This window comes from Vidua chalybeata (assembly GCF_026979565.1).
Source record: "Vidua chalybeata isolate OUT-0048 chromosome W unlocalized genomic scaffold, bVidCha1 merged haplotype SUPER_W_unloc_3, whole genome shotgun sequence".
In the NCBI taxonomy this organism is placed as follows: domain Eukaryota; kingdom Metazoa; phylum Chordata; class Aves; order Passeriformes; family Viduidae; genus Vidua; species Vidua chalybeata.
Window position 1 is genome coordinate 1281434 of NW_026530338.1, and position 20633 is coordinate 1302066.

At 44.6% G+C, this 20633-nt stretch overlaps 1 protein-coding gene across 2 annotated transcripts in view; it reads right to left on the reverse strand.

Annotated features, from left to right (window-relative positions):
- Window positions 1-20633, reverse strand: part of LOC128782887 (Golgi phosphoprotein 3-like) — a 174230-nt gene that overhangs the window by 103674 nt on the left and 49923 nt on the right. For both annotated transcript variants that reach the window (XM_053933397.1, XM_053933396.1), the window contains exon 2: window positions 7490-7621. In XM_053933397.1, the coding sequence (XP_053789372.1) occupies window positions 7490-7621 (132 nt within the window). The remainder of the gene's footprint in view (window positions 1-7489; window positions 7622-20633) is intronic.

The following is a 20633-nucleotide window of genomic DNA, read 5'->3' on the forward strand; positions in this document are numbered from 1 at the left end:
CACTTCATTCATTGATTGTCTCACACAAGCGGTGGACTGACAAGTGAGTGATGAAGCGGCGAAGCCACATTTGCTTCGAAGTCTTGCTTTTGCAAATGCCAATGCGGAGTGCAAACATATAATTAGCCTGGTCAACCAACCATGACTGAGATGACAGAGGCATGCAGCAAGGTAGGCACACCTCAGCACATCACAGCAATTCAAGCAGGCGTTTGGATGGAACAGGTTGGGAAAATTCTTCAAGAGCAGCATGAAGAATTCTCAAAAACTCTCGAAGCACTTCACCCAGCTCTTCAACAAGCCGGTTCCACAGAAGTGATGGCAACAGCAATTGCCGGAGGACCACGCTTCAAATGTGGAAGATATGGACACATGAAAAAGAACTGCCCAGAACCAGCAAAAAGCACAAAAGCACAAGGCCTTTGTCCAAGATGCAGAAGAGGAAAACATCATGCGAATCAGTGTTACTCCAAAACAAATGTAGACAGAAGACCTCTACCCCTTCCGGGAAAATTGAAGAAGAGTGCATAACGCCAACACGCCACGACACAAGTGATGGCGATGCCTCAGCCAGAAACCCCACAGGGGTTCCCAGTGGGAACGCAACCATTGGGGAACGTCAATCAGATTCCATCATCAGGACCATCTGCCAGTTCCCCAGTGACCCAGAATTATTACCTCCAGGTGCACAATGTGAATTGGCAGCATCCAAATTAGTATGCTTTTTGAATGACGATCATGCAGCGATTCCCACGGGGATCATTGGAACATCATGGAAGAGACAAGACTTTTTAATCATAGGCAAGGACAGATGTAGCATTTTAGGGCTCATTGTTTATCCATCAATTGTCTCGGCAGATCAAAATGAAGAATTAACAGTTTTGGTTCTACCTTTACGTCCTCCATTGATCATTCCAGAAAATACTCCAATAGCCAAAGCCATTGCCTTACCACCTCATGCAACAGAGCAGATCATGCCACTGATGGGTTGGCAGGTTTTATCTGTCAACGAAGATGGGGACATTCATGCCTCCTGGGTGAAGCAAATAGATCATGATCGACCCGTGATCATCTGCAGCTTGACGTGCGGCGACAAAATTATTTCAATCACAGGCATGCTGGACACAGGTGCAGATGTCACAGTCATTTCCTACCTCTTTTGGCCCAGAGAATGGAACTTGAGGACACCCTTGGGCGCCCTCTCAGGTATCGGAGGGAACACATTGTGCCTGCAGAGTGAGAACCGCATCATCGTCTCAGGGCCAGGAAGAAAGACAGGCATCATTTGTCCCTTTGTTGTGCAGAAACCCATCACAGTGTAGGGGAAAAGACATTTTATCACAATGGGGAGTGAAGATAGAGATGGATTTTTAGTGGGGGTCACTGTGGCACTCACCACCTTGAAGTTGACCTGGAAGATGGATGATCCCATATGGATGGATCAGTGGCCCCTTGAACAAAAGAAACTGAGTGCCCTCAAGAAACTGATTGAAAAGCAATTGCAGAAAGGTCACATCAAACCAACAACTAGTCCCTGGAACTCTCCAGTGTTCATGACCCACAAAAAATCCTCTGATTCATGGAGATTGCTCCATGACCTCAGAAAAATCAATGAGGTCATTGAAGAAATGGGACCACTTCAACTTGGGCTCCCATCTCTCTTGATGATTCCGAGAGATTGGCCACTTGTGATCATCGATCTCAAGGTTTGTTTCTTCAACATTTCACTTCATCCAAAAGATGCTCCTCGGTTTGCATTTTCTGTCCCAAGCATCAATAGACAGGAACCTTTGCAAAGATATCATTGGGTTGTTCTTCCACAAGGCCTCAAGAATTCGCTGACAATTTGGCAATGGTTTGTGGCACAAGCCTTGTCTCCAGCATGGAAAAAACATCCACCGGTGATAATCATTCATTATATGGATGATCTGTTCATTGCAGTGCCAACACATCAAGAGTTGCGAGAGGCTCATGGCAGCGTGATTGCGGAAGTCCAGAATGCAGGGTTGGAAGTTTCCACCTCAAAAATTCAGGAAGTCTCACCATGGAACTTCTTGGGATGGAAAATCACAGAACAAACAATAAGACCACAGAAGAGACAAATTAGGACTCAAGTCAACAATCTACAGGACCTACAGCGACTTTTGGGAGAGATCAATGGGATCAGGTCCATTTTGGGGATCATGAACAATGAACTTTCATCACTTTTCAATCTGTTGAAAGGAGACTGTGAGATCAAATCCCCCAGAACTCTCACACCTGAGGCTCAAGATGCCTTTGAGAAGATTGCTGAAGCTCTTCAACAGAGACAAGCCCATCGTTTCCTAATGACACAACCCTTTTAACTTGCAGTCTTGGGAGAAAAAATACAACTGTATGGTCTCATATTTCAATGGGACTCGTCAGAAAAAGACCCTTTGTTGATAATAGAATGGATTTTTTTACCCTACAGATCTCCCAAAATTATTTTTACCACATTAGAAATGACAGCCTAGATTATAATCAGAGCCAGAGCCAGATTGTTAGCAATGGCAGGCAAAGATTTCACGATAATTTACCTGCCTTTGAAAAAAGAATATTTTGATTAGGCATTGCAAAGATCAGAGGATTTGCAAATTGCATTGCTAAATTATTCAGGTGTTTGTTCAATTCATTTCCCGAGTCACAAGCTGCTGCAAACAAAATTAAGCCTTAGAGAAAAACCCGTGATAAGCAAAGTACCGTTGGACACAATAACATTATTCACCGACGGTTCAAGGAGAACACATAAATCAGTAATAACTTGGCAAAATACAACCACAAAAGAGTGGGAATCAAACAGCCAAACAATACAGGGCTCACCTCAAATTGTAGAATTAGCAGCAGTGGTCAGAGCATTTCAGTTGTTCCAAGAACCTCTCAATCTAATTATAGATTCAGCCTATGTAGCAAATATAGTCAAAAGAATAGAAGGGTCACTTCTGAAAGAGGTTGATAATGAGGATTTGTATTGTTATCTTGTAAGCATGCAGAAAATGCTACAGCAGAGAAAACACAAATACTTAATCTCCCACATCAGAGCACACTCTTCTCTTCCAGGATTCTTAGCAGAAGGAAACGTATGAGCAGATGAATTGACCATGATCATTTCAAACACCTTGCCAAACATTTTTGAGCAGGCAAAACTGAGTTATGCATTTTTTCATCAAAATGCACAAGCACTGATGCGCACATTTCGCATTTCCAAAGACCAAGCGAAGGTCATCATAAGTGCTTGCTCTGATTGTCAGCTCATGCACCCTCCTGTTTCCACAGGAGCAGTCAATCCAAGAGGATTGCAGAGTCTGCAGTTGTGGCAGATAGATGTCACAAAATATCCGTCCTTCGGGAAATTCAAAAATGTTCATGTGCCAGTGGACACCTTCTCAGGCGCCATCTTTGCCTCTCTGCACACAGGTGAAACAGCAAAGCATGCATGTCAGCATTTTTTGCAGGCTTTTGCATCATTGGGTGTTCCTCAAGAAGTCAAAACAGACAATGTCCCAACTTACAGGGGACAAACCCTTGACACATTCTTAAAAAATTGGGGTGTTTGTCAGTTTCGGCATCCCTCATTCTCCTATGGGCCAGGCCATCACTGAGAGGATGCACCACACTTTGAAATCTCTTTTGGATAAACAGAAAAGGGGGGAGGTGGAGGCCATGCCTCCAATGCGGTTGAACAAAGCTCTGTATGTTTTGAACTTCTTGAACAGCTCCTTCACAGAACCCACTCTGCCAATCGTCAGGCATTTTTCGAACAGTACCCAAGCGAAACTAAGGGAAAATACCTTAGTTTTGATCAGAAACCTAGAGACAGGGCAGATTGAAGGCCCATTCCAACTAATAACCTGGGGCAAAGGGTATGCTTGTGTCTCCACAGGTGCAGGACCAAAATAGATTCCGGCAAAACACGTGAAACCCTATCGAGTCCAGAAGCAAGCAGGTGGTGACCCCGCAAACAGAGAAGCAAGTACGCAGACGTGAACCAGTGTCAACACTGTGGTTGACATCACAGACACCAGTCATCTTTTCATCTTGCGTGCAAAATTTGCGGACTGGCTTTTGTGAGGGAGGGTTGTGTTGAGGTTTGGGGATTTTTGCGAGAGATGAGCATGAAGCTCGGTCAGATATTATGCTTCTGCCTTATCATCTCACTGGTTGCCTTAAGCAATGCGGCCTTGCTCATGAGTCAACCAAGGGAAAATGTCTGGGAAACTCTGGCCGATGTGTCAGGTCTGGACACCATTTGCTTGACTCACTCAAGGCCGAGGAAGCCATTCTCAACATGTTTGGTCGGTTTACCGGTAGACAAATGGCCAATTCCAGAAAATATCCCTTTGAAACTGTCACAATTCATTTTGAATCCAGTGGACTGTTGAGGTGTTGGATCAAATTTCTTCCTGAGGCTCCTTATGAACCTCAAGAATCTTCTAATGCTGATAAAGTAAAAATTCTTCAGTGTGACTTTGCATATTTTGTACTAAGAAAAAAGATCCAGTGCCAAAAGTAATAAACTAAGGTGCCTCAAATATTCAGTGTAATTCAGTAAAGAACCTCAAAAAATTGCCCATCTTAAAGGTCAGTGAGTAGAAGAAAGTTAATACAGTGGTCACATGCTTAAACTAGATACAGTTAGTTTTGTGTTGTCATGGGCCCAAGGAACAAGGATTGTTTCCTTTCCATGCTGTCTTGGTTTGAAAGACAGGTGTCTGCTAAGGAAGGCAGGAACTTCCCTTGGAACGGAGAATACGACCCCCTCCCTCCAAATTATTATTATAACTTCAAAATTAAGGGGTTTTCAGGCAAAGATATGGGAAAAGGAATAACAGTTCTTTACTAGTATGTATAATAAGGCAAAAAAACAGCAGCGACTATGGTAGCAACAAAAAACAGAACCAGAAACCCAGTAACAGCCTTCTCAGCTGCAGGCTTTTTGGTGTAGTTATGGTTGCAGCCAGCAGGAGTGCTGTCTGGGCAGGTGTGATGATTCCCATATGGCTGCAGAGGGCGCTGTGGCACTAGTCAGCCATCTTTTCTCCACGTGGACAATGGTGGATGCAGCCAGCAGAAAGGGATGGAGAAGGGGCTTCTATGAACGCCCAGGGACAGCCAATCCCAGTGGCCCCTATGGATAGCAAAAGGAGCTGTAGCAGGGATCTCGGAGTAGCAAGCTGGGAAGGCAGGGATGAGCAAAGTCCCAGAGTGGTAGATGAGATGTATCAGAAACTCAGCAGCTGTAACTGGAACCGCAGGGCGCCTGGGCAGGCAAGGGGTGCAAATTACAGTGTAACAAAGAAACCTCGGAGCAGTGGCAGAGAAAACAGCAGGGGCTGGGCAGTGGCCACCTGGCTCCTGAACACGGCCCTGAGAGAGAGGCTTGCTTGGAGGGGGAGGGGGCTCGGGGAGCCCAGGGTTTTTCCCTGAGGCACCTGAGCAGATGGTGAAAGTCCTTTTTTTTTAGTGAGGTAGAGTGTTAATAAACTCAAAGTTCAGTGGTTGCTCTCATGAGCAAAAGTTCAGCCCACTGCAGAAGAAGGAGGACCTGGCTGGGCTCCTGCAGTGGTAGCGAATTCCCCCCCAGGCAGCAGCTCCAACTGTCCTCCTTCAAAGTCGAGAGCAAAAGAGAGGTGGGAGCTGCACCCAACCCCTTTTCCCCAGCCCAATTATCCCGGTATCTCTGCCCCTCCACAAGAAACCTCCCAGATAAGAGGGAAGCCAGCTGCACCCTTCCCAGGGAAACTTCTTGTGTCTCTCTTAAGTACTCAGTCATTATTGTCTCTTAGCAACAAGAAATGGGAGAAAATTCTCAAAGAGAAAGAAACAAAAGGAGAACTCCTAAACCCCAACACATGCACTGCAAGCACTAATTGCAATACTGTGTACACCAGTATTAAACTGGTGACTTGCAGAATACACCTGAGTCTCTCAGCCCCAACCAACATCTCATGAACATTGCAAAATGCAGTTCCTTCATCAGATTACAACTAGTGCTACTGGCTTCTCTGCAGCAAATGCTGCCACAGCACCCTGGCCAGAGCCAGTACCAACTGATTGTGTGCAGCATGAACACATCAGGAGAACAAACAGGAACAGAGAACAAATGCAGAAGATTTTACAAGGTACTTCAGCTCACCATTAAAACCTTTTAGGTAATAACTCTGCACCTACCTTAGGTTACTACTCAGAATCCCTATCCCTATTGTCTTGGTTTGAAAGATAGGTATCTGCCAAGGAAGGTGGGAACCTCCCTTGGAATGGAAAATATGTGCCCCTTTTTCCAAATTATTCTAACTTTCAAATTAAGGGGCTTTCAGGCAAAGATATGCGAAAAAGAATAACAGTTATTTGCTAGTAGGTATATTTATAACAAGGCAAACAAACAACAGTGGCAGCAACAACAAACAAGAACAGAAACCCAACCATAGCCTTCTCTCAGCTGTCAAGCACTTTTCCCTTTGGTGTAGTTATGATCAAAGCTGGCAGGGGCACTGTTGGCTCCTGGCCAGGCAGGTGTGATAACTCTCCTGCGGCTGCAGGGGGCACTGTGGTGCAAGCTCAGTTGCTTCTTTATGTGGGTAATGGTGGGCACAGCCAGTGGAAGATACTGAAAAGGGGCTTCCTTTACAATCTGACAGGGGCAGCCAGTCCAAGTGCCCCTCCAGATAGCGAAATTAGCTGTAACAGGAAGCTTGGAAGCAGCAAGCTGGAATGGCAGAGGCGAGCAGACCCTGGAGTGGCTAACAAAATGTAACAGAAACTCTGCAGCTGTAGCAGGAGCCACAGAGTGTCCCAGCAGGCAGGAGTTGAGGAGTTACAGTGTAGCAAAAAACCCAGAGCAGTGGCAGAGAAAGGGTGGGGCTGGGCAGCAGCAGCCAGGCTCCCAAACATGGTCGGGAGAAGCTCCCTTGGAGGGGGGAGGGGTACTGGGTTTTCCCCTGAGGCACCCAAATAGATGGTGAGGGTCCTTTCCAGTGAGGTAGGGTGTTAATAAGGTCCCAGTCCAATGGCTGCTCTTATGAGCAGAGCTTCACTCACGGTAGGAGAAGACAGCAGGAGATGGAACCCCGCAGTGGTGGCGAATTCTTCCTACAGCGACCTGTCTCCCCTTCAATCCGGAGAGCAAGAGACAAGCCAAGCTCATCCCCTCACCCCCCAGCCAAAATCTCACAATATCACTGCCCTTCCCAAGAGAAAGCCCCCCAGCCAAGATAGTGCCTCCAGCTGCACTCCTCCCCCTCCCCCTTGGCTACATATTTTGTCTCTCTTAAGTACTGGTCATTATTGTCTCTTAGCAACAAATAGGACAAAATTCCATGACACCAAGAAAAAAAAAAAAGAAAAAATCCTAACCTTCAACACCCATATAAAGAAAAAAAAAGTGTATTTGTTACAATCACCCTTAATTTATAGCTACTATATTGACTGAAGCATGACACAAAAGTAAATGTGACCAGTTTCCTCCACTTACCCTTCTTGTCAATAGACTTTTACGCCTCATTCCGCAAGCCTCTAACTGAAGACGTCCTCGCAATGCCAATTCAATTAACATACAGCCACGCAATCCCGAGGAGATGCAATCATTCCAAAACGATGTGTAACCCTGTGAAGAATGAAAGGCAGTAAGATACTTCCATTTCCACCTGAAAGCAAATAGAAAATGAGGCTTACTGCTTTGTCTAAATAGTTGTCTGGCCTTCATACACTAGCATCACTAGTCAACTACCATTCTTATACTGAAACATGAAAGAGAAAACAGACTCATCCAGTATTAATTTTGACACATGGTCTCTGCTCTTTAAAAAGAAGGGAAACTTCAGGAAAGAGATGCAAAACAAACCAGCAAGATATCAAGAACTTGGAGATATAAAGTGCAGTTTATACGTAGTCAGAAGACCTCCATGGTCTGCAGGGGCACGGCTGCTTCACCATGGTCTTTAGCACAGGCTGCAAGGGAATCTGCTCCACCATGTGGAGCACCTCCTCCCCTTCCTTCACTGACCTTGCTGTCTGCAGAGTTGTTTCTCACATACTCTCACTCCTCTCTGGCTGCAATTGCTCTTATGAAGTTTCCTCCCCCCTTCTTAAATATGTTATCACAAAAGCGTTACCACCATTTCTAATTGGCTCGGCCTTGGCCAGCAGCGAGTCTGTCCTGAAGCCAGCTGACATTAGCTCTGCTGGACATAGAGGAAGCTCTCAGCACTTCTCACAGAAGCCATCCCTGTAGTCCCCTGCTGCCAAAACCTGGCCACACAAACACAATACGGTTGTTCTAATATGGACTGCCAAACTTCAAGCTACATTTGTTGTATGAACCACACTACCACACTTTTTCAACTATATTTTTATATACGGTTTTGCCATAATGGTCAAAAAGTACTTCATAACAATGTTTAAGCCATTAACCATAACATTACAGTCTCTCAAAAGAGTAGCAACAGTTAAATATTAAAAAATATGCAAGAACAGTATCTAAGACAAAACAAAATATTTCTAAGAAATTATTTGTTTTTTGAGAAATTACTATGAAAACACTTGTTACTGTTATAGATGAGTAAATGGTTGGCTCTCACAATTCAGGGGTAAACTTCATATGTATGGTAAAAGAAGTTTTATAAATGCATAGTTATGTTACTGCAATGTGCTCCCCCCAGTATGTGTTATCATGGGACAGTCTTGGTAATCTGGGGATTTGGGAAGGTTGGCTTGTTACTAAGGCATCACCTGACCTCCAATCAGAATGTAAGAAAGTGACTTCTACTACTGGACAGCAAGGAAGGAGTTGACTGACAAGGCTCTAGGAGGGGCTAGAGATATAAAAGGCAAAGCATCCATCTTGAAGATGAGCCAGTCATGTGGTGGGCAGCTACGAGGGCAGTTCTCAGGCCTGCTTTTCCTTATTTAGTCCTTCTGTTGTATTTTTGTTAAGGTTTAATAAACCCTTTAAATTTTTTAAGTGAGCAGTCATTTCTCACAAATGGGGGCTCATACACGATCAACACCTCGTCTCTGTGGCTGCAGGAGATCTCGAAGGAGAAGCGCACTCTGCTGCAAGTTCAGCAGCTCCATCAAGTTCTCCTGTGACCATCAGTGATTGCAGGTCAGCACTGGGGACAATAGATGACTAAATAATGAAAAAGAAAAGGGGGAAGAAAAAGCAGATGAAAATTGTATTTGCATGTGCGTGAGAGTCCGAGAGTGTGCTTGGAGTGTGTGTGTAAGAGTTGCTGGACTTGGGGTGCTCAAGAACACCTGGGGTTGCCAGGTTGAGAGCCATTGGATTTGGGGGAGTTTTTTCCGGGGTCCCGGCGCAGCCCAGGTCAGCAGAGTGGGGCCGCGTGGGGGAGGCTCGCCGGGAGCGGCAGCAGTGCCAGGGTCCAGGCGCAGCTTAGGTTAGGGGGACCAGGGGCTGCGAGCGGCGCTGGGGTCCAGGTGCGGCTCGGGTTTGGTGTCAGCCTGGCGGAGTGGAGCCAGGGGCCGCGAGCAACGCTGGAGGCACGGGGCGGTGCTGCGGGAGCCCACATGAGGGAGGTTTGCCAGGAGCGGCAGCGGTGCCGGGTTCCAGGCGCAGCTCGGGTTTGGTGTGAGCCCGGTGGAGCAGGGGTCAGGGACCATGAGCGGCGCTGGGGGCATGGCGGGGTGCCGCGGAAGCCCACATGAGGGACGTCTTTCTGCGGTTGCCCTAATGCACCGAAAAGCACTGGGGTGTCAGACCCTGGCTGGGAAAAGAGTAGAAGGGTACATCCAGTCATGTGGAGCGGGTTTCTGCAGGTGGAGTGTTTTTTCATTTGTTCCATCCTGCCAGAGGGAAAGCAAGGTTTTTTTTTTTCTCTCCTTCTTTCTCTCTCTCTTCTTCTGTCTCTTTTTACTTTCTTTTTCTTTTTCTAACCAAGCTGGGGGCAGGTTGGGCCGGCCGCAGACCGGGGAATGGGGCAGAGCTGCCACTCACCAAGCCGGGGATGGGCCTGACTGGCTGCAGACCAGCTCCCCTTTGACACTCGCTGGCATAAGGCTGTGGGACCAGAGCAACGAGCCATACCAATCCGGTTATATGGAGGCCCCTGGATGGTAGGCGAGTTTTTTTTACTTTTCGGAAGAGAGGTAAATTTTTTTTCTTTTTCTCTTTTTTTTCTTCTTCTCTTTCTCTTCTTTTTTTCTCTCTCTTTCCTTTTCTTCTTTAGCCTCCTTTCTTGTTTCTTTTTCCCTCTCCCTTCTTAGGGAGGCGGGCCCTGCTGGGAGAGTGTGAGATTGGCTGATTGGGGGTGGTGGGCTCTGTCAGAAGAGCCTGTGGTTGGAAAGGCAGGCTCTGTGGGGGGAAGATCTCTGATCCACCAGTCAGGATGGGATCATGGGTGAGTAGTGAATCCCCAAAGGAAGAAGCAGAAATTGAAGAGGTACCAATGGGCATACCCCCAGGTAGTCCTTTGGGAAGGAAATTTGCCCAGTGGAAATATGACCCCAAAACTAGAGATAAGGATGAGAATAAAATGGTTCAGTACTGCATGTTAGAATGGACCAGAACGGAAATTAGGAGAGATCATGTATACTGGCTGAGATATGGATCAGATGAAGGATGGCTATGTCAGGCATTAAATGTCTATGTAAGGAGCTAAGAAACCATTCAATCAGGAAGAGAGTGACTATGCTGCCTGCTGGGAAGGGGAGATTTTACCCTCAAGGGTGAGCATGTTTAAGGTATCAGAAAATAAAGAATGGGACTCATTAGAACACTTGCCCCCTCCACCTCCAGTAGCCCCAACGGCGCCTCCTCTACACTCTGATGGGCCTAGCCAAAACACCAGAAACAGAATGGCACAATTGGAGGAAAGCAGATCAGGGGATGGGAACCAAACAGCGGGATTATATCTCCTGAGAGAAGTACCCCTAGGGGGGATGCAGGGAGGAATTTGATTTGTAACTGTACCTCTCAATTCCTCTGATGTGAGAATGTTCAAAAAGGAATTAAAAGGATTACTAGAGGACCCCATTGGACTGGCAGAACAATTGGACCCATTTTTAGGCCCCAATATTTATACATGGGAAGAAATGCAATCAATAATGGCCATGTTATTTACACCAGAGGAAAGACAGATGATCCAGGCAGCTGGGGTATGGATATGGGAAAGGGAACACATGCAAGGACCTCCTGGGGATCTGAAAATGCACACAGTGTACTCTAGTTGGGACCACAACAGCACTGGGGGAAGGCAAAACATGGAGGAATATAGAACATTAATTATAAGGAGTATTAAAGAAGCGGCCCCATGGGGCCAAAATGCTCGCAAAGCATTTGATGAACAACAAAAGAGAGAGGAAACCCCAACAGAGTGGCTAGAAAGATTGAGGAAAAATATGAGGCAATATTCAGGTATCAACCCTGAAACAACAGCTGGACAGATCTTATTAAAAATATTTTGTCACCCATGCATGGCTAGATATATGGAGAAAATTGGAGAAATTAGACAATTGGCAAGAAAGGGAATTAGAAGATCTCTTAAGAGAAGCACAGAAAGTATACATCAGGAGGGATGAAGAGAAAGCAAAGGAAAAAGCCAAAGTAATGTTAACTGCCATTAGAGAAGGACAAATTTGTTTTTATTGTAAGGAAAATGGACATTTCAAGAGAAATTGCCCCCAAAGGGAAGAGGACCTGAAGATTTTTAAGAACAAGCAAAGAGGGGAGGTAGAAGACTAGAGATGTCAAGGGCTATACCTTCTGTGGACAAAATATCATCAGTAACCCTTAATAAAATAAGTCCTCAGGAAGAAGAATGTAAATTCTTGTGGGGAGGTCCCTTCCAGGTACTGCCAACCACTGCATCGGCTGTGCAACTCTCGAGCAGAGACGGAGAGATAACCAAAGAACTTTGAAGAAGGAAAAAAAAAAAGAAATCAATCGTCCCACCAGCCAGCCTAAGGACTGTTTTGCACTTTAGTTGGGGAGTTTAAACCATATCTGCCATTGATGTAATTGTCTTGCTTTAATAAATGGAGATTGCAAGCATCTGTTGAGGGGAGGTACACAGAGAACCTTAAGAGATGCTGGGGTGATATGCTTGGAAAGACAAGAAAGAGAGGACAAGACTGGGTTGACCCCTGTGTTCGCCACTGAGAAGATTCCATAGCCCTGCTGCAGGCAGCAATCCTGTAGGCATGGTAAGGTGGGGGCAAAAAGGCCATAACAGACCTCTATCATTCCTCAGCTGTCTTTTCCTTACAGGTGTAATTAACAACAAGGACTGGAGGGCAAGACCAAATTGGCCTCTCTACTCGCCACTAAGATATACCTGCTATGGGTAGCAACCCCATAGGCATGGTAGATGTGAGTAAAAAGCCATACCAAACCTCTATGATTCCTTGTTGTCTGCTCCAACCAATTCACCAATAAGTGGGCCTAAAGAGAACCTGAGATTGTCAGTGTTCCCTCTGTCCTTACCCACATCAACAGATGCTAGCATGACTCATTCAAATTTTTATTTCTGAGAAGTAAGAGTAAATTATCAGAATTAAAGATAAGGGTTAATTGTTCAAGCCAAATTACTTATAAAAAGAAAAAAGGGGGGTTTGTTATAGATGAGTAAATGGTTGGCTCTCACAATTCAGGGGTAAACTTTATATGTATGGTAAAACAAGTTTTATAAATGTATAGTTATGTTACTGCAATGTGCTCCCCCCAGTATGTGTTATCATGGGACAGTCTTAGTAATCCGGGGATTTGGGAAGGTTGTCTTGTTACTAAGGCATCACCTGACCTCCAATCAGAATGTAAGAAAGTGACTTCTACCACTGGACAGCAAGGAAGGAGTTAACTGACAAGGCTCTAGGATGGGCTAGAGATATAAAAGGTGAAGAGATGAGCCAGCCATGTGGTGGGCAGCCACAAGGGCCTACTTTTCCTTATTTAGTCCTTTTGTTGTATTTTTGTTGAGGTTTAATCAACCCTTTAATTTTTTTTAAGTGAGCAGTCTTTTCTCACATTACAATCCAGAAATAATTTGTTATAAATAGCTGTGTAGTTGTTGGCTTTCACTATTATGTATTGGCTTTTGCAATTTATTATTAATCATAACAATTTTGATATAGTTGTTTTTAATCACTTATAACTGCTTTTGATATAGTATAATTTGTCAGCTTTTTGTGGCCAATGCCCTCGCCCCTGTGTAGCTCGTATCCTCAGAACATCATTTATGGATGATATTTTAGTTTGTGGACAGTGTGATAAACATATATTATAGTTTTGGCTTTCCCAAATATTAAAGTGGATGCTATGTGTTGTGCATTACAATGTTAACTTTTGCAGAAGTAGCTGTAGTTGTGAAATAATAACTAATGCTTTTATTTTTGTAACTAACTGACAATAATGAAAATAACTCAGACATTTGTGAAATAGCTGATGTTGATTTAAAGTACTTGTGGTAAACTTACAATAATGGAAATAGCTAAAATTGTCTGCATGATCAGATAACATTTAAGGAATGGATGTGATGAGGACCCCTGCTACTGTAATGTAATGAGGACCCTTCGACTATCAATAACTGTTGCCTGCTGAAACCACAGAACAGGGGGATCATTGTGAGGAAGTGACACGTGACCTTCAAAACCACATCCACGATTACTGCATGTACTCTAAAAAGGTGGGTCAGGGTTCAAACTAAGCTAAAGAATTCCTGAAACATGTAAATGAGCTCAAAGAAATGTTTGAATATGTATAATCTTTATGTATATGTATTTGACCAATACTATAGAAAAAGTATATAAGAGTTGCTATGGTTAGCCGATGTGCCTCCAGCCATCACCAACCACCCAGCACTGTTATTTTGTCCCTTATTATCCCTTATTAAACTTTCAAAAATTTTCAAGAGTGAGGTTCATTTCTCACACTTTCCAAAACTCCCGTGTTGTTGCATCTCTGTGAAAGCATCTACTTTGTGCATCTTCAGAGAAAAATTCAGGGAAAAAAAAGACTCCTTTTCATAAAATTTATCCTAACCAGTAGCAAAGGCTCACTTAAATCAAGGGCAATATAATTTTATTCTTTTTGCAAATAAAAGCTGTCAATGTATAGAGATATCAGATGCATGCATCTGAAGTCTGCTAAACACAATCCACTCACTAAATCCCAGAATTCACAGAATGACAAGGTTGGAAGAGACCTTAAAGATCATCAAGTCCAACCCATGCCCTAACACCTCAACTAAACCATGGCACTGAGTGCCACATCCAGTCTTTTCTTAAACACATCCAGGGATGGTGACTCCACCACATCCCCGGGCAGACCATTCCAGAACTTTATCACCCTTTCTGTAAAAAACTTCTTTCTAATATCCAACATATATTTCCCTTGACGCAGCTTGAGACTGTGTCCTCTGGTTCTGTCAGTTGCTGCCTGGAGAAAGAGACCAACCCCCACCTGACTACAACCACCTTTCAGGAAGCTGTAGAGAGCGATAAGGTCACCTCTGAGTCTCCTTTTCTCCAGGCTAAACAACCCCAGCTCTCTCAGTCATTCCTCATGGGGCTTGTGTTCCAAGCCCCTCACCAACCTAGTTGCCTTCCTCTGGACGCACTCAAGCGTCTCAACATCCTTCCCAAAATGAGGGGCCCAGAACTGGACACAGCACTCAAGGTGCAGCCTCAACAGTGCCAAGTATAGGGGAAGGATGACCTCCCTGCTCCTGCTGGCCACACTGTTCCCGATACAAGCCAGGATGCCGTTGGACTTCTTGGCCACCAGGGCACACTGCTGGCTCATGTTCAGCTGGCTACCGACCAGTACCCCCAGGTCCTTTTCTGCCTGAGCACTGGCCAGCCACACCATCCTCAGCCTATAATGTTCCGGGGGTTATTGTGGCCAAAATGCAGGCCTTGGCACTTGGATTTATTAAACTTCATCCTGTTAGAGACTGCCCATCCATTCAACCGTTTCAAGTCCCTCTGCAGAGCCCTCCTACCATCCAACAGATCAACACACGATCATAGCTTAGTGTCATCTGTAAACTTACTAATGAAAGACTCAATCCCCTCATCCATGTCATCAATAAAGATATTAAACAGAACTGGACCCAGCACAGACCCCTGAGGGACACCACTGGTGACTGGCCACCAGCTGTATGCAGCACCATTCACCACCACTCTCTGGGCCAGTTCTTAACCCAGTAAAGAGTGCACCTGTCCAAGCCGTGGGCTGCCAGCTTTTCCAGGAGTATGCTGTGGGAGACAGTGTCAAAGGCCTTGCTGAAGTCCAGGTACACAACATCAACAGCCTTTCCTGCATCCACTTGGTCATAAAAGGAAATCAGGTTGGTCAAACAAGACCTACCCCTCCTAAACCCATGCTGACTGGTTCTAATACCCTGGTCATCCTGTAAGTTCTGTGTGATGGCACTCAATATAAACTGTTCCATAACCTTACCTGGTACAGAGGTCAGGCTAACCAGCCTATAATTGCCAGGATCCTCCTTCCCACCCTTTTTATGAATGGGTGTCACATTGGCCAGCTTTCAGTAATCCAGAACCTCACCAGTGAGCCAGGACTGCTGGTAAATGATGGAGAGTGGCTTTGCAAGCTCATCTGCCAGCTCCCTCATCACCCTGGGATGGATTTCATCTGGTTCAATAGATTTATGAATGTCCAGGTGGCTCAGCAGTTCTCTGACTGCCTCCTCTTGGATAATGGGGGGACCATTCTGCTCCCTGATATCATTGAGAAACCCAAAACGACAGTTGTCCTGAAGGCAAGTCTTCTCACTAAAAACTGAGACAAAGAAGGCATTAAGCACCTCTGCCTTCTCCTCATCTGCAGTACCAAAGTTCCTTTCTACATCTAATAAAGAACAAAGGTCAGTCTTATTCTTCCTTTTACCAGTAATATATTTATAAAAACATTTTTTGTTATCCTTTACAAAAGTCACCATTTTAAGTTCAAACTGAGCTTTAGCCTCCCTATTTTTTTTTCTACATACTCTAGCAGCCCTCTTAAATACTACCTGAGAAACCCGACCTTCCTTCCAAAGATAATAGATCCTTTTTTTATTCCTGAGTTCCTCCAAAACCTCCTTGCCCATCCAGGCTGGATGTTTGCCTCGTCGACTTGTCTTTCAGCACACAGGGACAGTCTGTCCCTGTGCCCTCAAGATCTCAATTTTGAAGCATGTCCACCCTTCCTGAACTCTTTTATTTTTAAGGACTGCTTCCCAAGGAACTCTGAATAAGTGTCTTGAATAGGCCAAAGTCGGTCCTCCGAAAGTCCAATGTAAAAGTCTTATTAATGCTCCTCTAGACTTCACCAAATATTGTGAATTTTATAATTTCATGATCACTATGCCCCAAGAGGCCGCCAACTACCACATCTCCCACCAACCCATCTCTATTTGCAAATAACAAATCTAACATAGTCCCTCCCCTGGTGGGCTCACCCACCAGTTGCGACAAAAAGTTGTCGTCCACAGACTCAAAAAATTTAATGGACTGCCTCTTTTCAGCTGTACTGAGTTCCCAACAAATGTCCGGCAGGTTGAAATCACCAACAAGAACAAGAGCAGATGATCCAGAAACATTCTCTAGATGCTTATAGAATGAATTGTCCACCACTTCTTCCTGGTTGGGTGGATAACAGACTCTCAGTAGGATGTCAGCCTTATTGGCCTTCCCCCTAATTCTTACCCATAGGCATTCAACTTCGTCATCATTAGTTTCAATACCTATGGCGTCCAAAGCCTCCCTGTCCTGGATTGCAAGATAAGTGTGTTTCTATTTGCCATCTGTTAGAGGTGTGGCAGTTATCTTCTGTTAATTGGGCAGTTTTCTTTATCTCTTCCATACCAATCCTCCCTCTGGGAAATATGTTCTGTTAATGGGCCACTGAGTCTCACTGCATGACTGATGAAAAATTACATCATCCTATTGTGAGATGCTCTGCCCAGGGGGAGGAGCCAATCATTCCTAACTGGATATAATCTGAGATTTTGGGACACCAGGACAGCCTTTTCTACTGGATTCCCAGAGGAGCAGCCCTTTCCCACTGGATTCCAAGGAAGACCAGGCCCATCTACACCACCACTGGATCTTCAGAGAAAGACTACACCCTTCTACAGGATCACTGCTTCAACCGAACCACATCTGTCACTCCAGGAGGACTGCAGCCACCATTTCAATTGGACTGCTACCAATACCCTGACCCACAGGGTGTCAGGTCCTATTCTGACTCTGACAGTGTTGTTTTGTATTACTGCATTGTTTATTTTTTTTTCCTTTTCTTCCCTAATAAAGAACTGTTATTCCCATATCTTTGCCTGAGAGCCCCTTAATTTCAAAATTATAATAATTTGGAGGGAGGGGGATTACATTTTCCATTTCAGGGGAGGCTCCTACCTTCCTTAAGCAGACACCTGTCTTTTGAAACCAAGACACTCCTTATTATAAAAGGCCATCCCTCCACCCCTTCTCCCTTTCCTATCTCTCCTGAAGAGCTTGTAGCCATCCAGTGCAGCACTCCAGCCATGTGAGTCATTCCACCACGTTTCTGTGATGGCAATTACATCATAGCTCTGCTGTTGCATCATGGCCTCCAGCTCTTCTTGTTTATTGCCCATACTGCGTGCATTAGTATACATGCAACTCAGCTGGGCTGCTGATTTCACTCCTATCTCAGGCTTACCACCCTTGGGCCTGCTTCCAGACAGCCCAACAGCATCCCCTTCAAATCTAGTTTAAAGCCCTCTCAACAAGTTCTGCCAGTTCACAAGCTAAAAACCTTCTACCCTTAACAGAGAGACGGAGTCTGTCTGGTTCCAGTAGGCCAGGTGCTGTAAAAGTTGCCCCATGATCAAAGAATCCAAAATTCTGACGATGGCACCAACCCTTGAGCCACTTATTGATAATGTGAGCTCTCCTATTCCTTTCACCGTTTTTCTCAACCACCAAAAGGACTGAGGAAAAGACTATCTGTACCCCTGTCCTACCAACTACTTGTCCCAGTGCCCTAAAGTCTCTTTTAATTGCCCTGACACTCCTCTTTTCAATCTCTTCACTGCCAGCCTGGAGTATCAGCAGTGGGTAATAATCAGAAGGCTGAATCAGCCCAGAAAGTCTCTCAGTAATATCCTGTGCCCGGGCCCCAGGGAGGCAGCAGACCTCTCTGTGGGGTGGGTCCGGTCAACATATGGGGCCCTCTGTTCCCCTCAGAAGGGAATCACCCACCACAATTACCCTTCTTTCCTTTTTGATGTTAGAGGTGGTGATCCTTCTCACAGATTAATCATAATTGGGAGGGTCACTGTGCAGATAATTTTCTTCTAAATCATCTGGCTGACTCTCTCTGGATCCAGGGGTTCATACCTATTCTGAAGTGGCACCTGGCTTGGGAGTGGGGGTCAGGAGGAATTTTTATTATTACCTCCTCAAGTAGGTACCCACTCCCATTCCCCTTCATCTACCAGGTGTCCTATTGTCTGACAGTGAGAGGCATGGGACTCCTCTGACTTTTGGTGGGCCTCCCTCAAGGATGGAAGGGCTGAACTACACCAATCTATTTCCCTTTCACTTTCCCTGATACTCCTTAGTCTTTCAACTTCCTCTCTAAGCTCAGCCACCAGTAAAAGGAGATCGTTCACCTGTTCACACCACAGGCAGGTTTCCTCCACAACGCCCCCTGAAACTACTATAAGCTCAAACAGTTCACACAGGAATGGGTCTGAACAGACACATCCTTTTTGGAGGGTTCTATCTGATTACATACACTCGTACTAACTACAGTTTTGGATCGCATACAAACCATTACTACCAGAAATGCTAAAACCTACCAACCAACAGAAACACCGCGCACAACACACATGTATGTCATTAAATATATATTTCTAGGAATATAATATAGATTATATAGATGACCAATACTTTGGAAAGTTATAAAAAAGCTCTGGATCTCTAGAAAGTAATTACTGAAATATGTCACAGACTTTTTTTTTAAGGGCCATAAATAGAAGGTTGGAAAGGCATTTAAGAATTTGGATAAGTCAACTCAGAGCTGATATGAAAGTAGCTTTTACTCTCAAAGAAGTCAGCCATTCTGTAAATTAAGATTTTGGTTGGCACCAGACATTTCTTTGCCAAAAAACATGCAAGATGGTGTGCAATATATACAAAAAGAAAGACTCCTACACTCTACCATTTTCAGTTAAATAGCCTCTTTGCATAAAAATAATTTTTTAAATCAGATAACACACAAGCGAACTTACAGCTGTGGCATGATAAATATATACTTGTTCCTAGGAGAAATATCACCAGAGTTACCCAAAACCTGTTCTCAGGAAATTCCAAATTCTTCTTTTATGAAAGATACAAACAAAAAGACTTCAAAATTTAGTAATGAATGCAATTTCTGAAATGTCATTTAGAGAGCAGAAATAAAATGTTTTAACCCTTTTTAGCCATGATAGTCCCATCAGAAAGTGAGGTGGCCAGTCTGGAAAGAAACAGAAAGCCAAGATAGACAATCACAGCTCCTGAGGAATCTGAAAGTCCTAGTTCTAAGGCAATCTATCTGACAGTCTATCAAGAAGACATGAAACTTCAGGGTTTCTCTGCTAGGAGGCACAAAGTATGTTAGAGAAAGCTTTCGCTTCAGCAAAGAGTACATTCTGAAAATACAGATAGACTGTTTTCCCTTAGAAGAATATTTCAGAGGAAAAATTTCAGCCAGCTCTACTTGGATGTTGAAAGATAGAAAACCTAGAGTTCCTGAACTGTGCTGGAGTTTGATTTTACTTTTATTAATTCTGCATGGATGGCATTCAAATACTGTGTCAATGTTAGCAATATAAAAGTTGTGAGACATAAAACTATTGTTTTGTTTATACATAAACAACTAGTTAACTTTCTTAAACAATGGTTTCTTCCTTGCCATCTATTCTTTCTGATATGTGGCAGACTATTTTTATGATATGTTCTTGCATTTGGTTTGCATGGCAAGGTTAGGGTGGTGGGCTACAGGGGTGGCTTCTGTGAGAAGCTGCTGGAAGCTTCCCCCATGTCAGAGAGAGTCAGTGCCAGTCAGCTCCAACAGGGACCCACCGCTGGCCTGTCGGAACCCAAGGTGTCCCTCAGACACTCTTGGATGTTCTGGGCCCAGGTCAGAAGCATTTGAGACCCTGGCAGGCAGCCGGAAACCCCTGTGGTTTTGAATTTGACCCATGGAACAATTTACCAACCTTGCAGGAAGAACAAGAAATCACAAAAGTTTAGATATTATAATAGAAGTAGTCACAAAGTGAAAGGAAGGATTTTTGAGTGCTGTACAGGGGGGTTTTAGGCCTTGTACAGAGGGGTCTGAGTTTTGTACATGGGGGTCAGAAGTTCTAAGATGGAGGGATTTGGGCGTGCCCTGTCCTCCTTCTTTCTCCTTCCTATCCTCCATGTTCTTGGTGGTGTTGGCACTCACAGATTGGTTTAGAGTAGAAAGTCACTGTTCAATATAGGTGATAGGCATTGGGGAAAAACTATAAACATTTAATATGTAATGTGTGATATAAAAGATGGCACCAGCCCCTTGGGCGGGAGAGACGGAGAGACGAAGAGAGACAGAGACGGAGAGAGACGGAGAGAGACGTAGAGGGAGG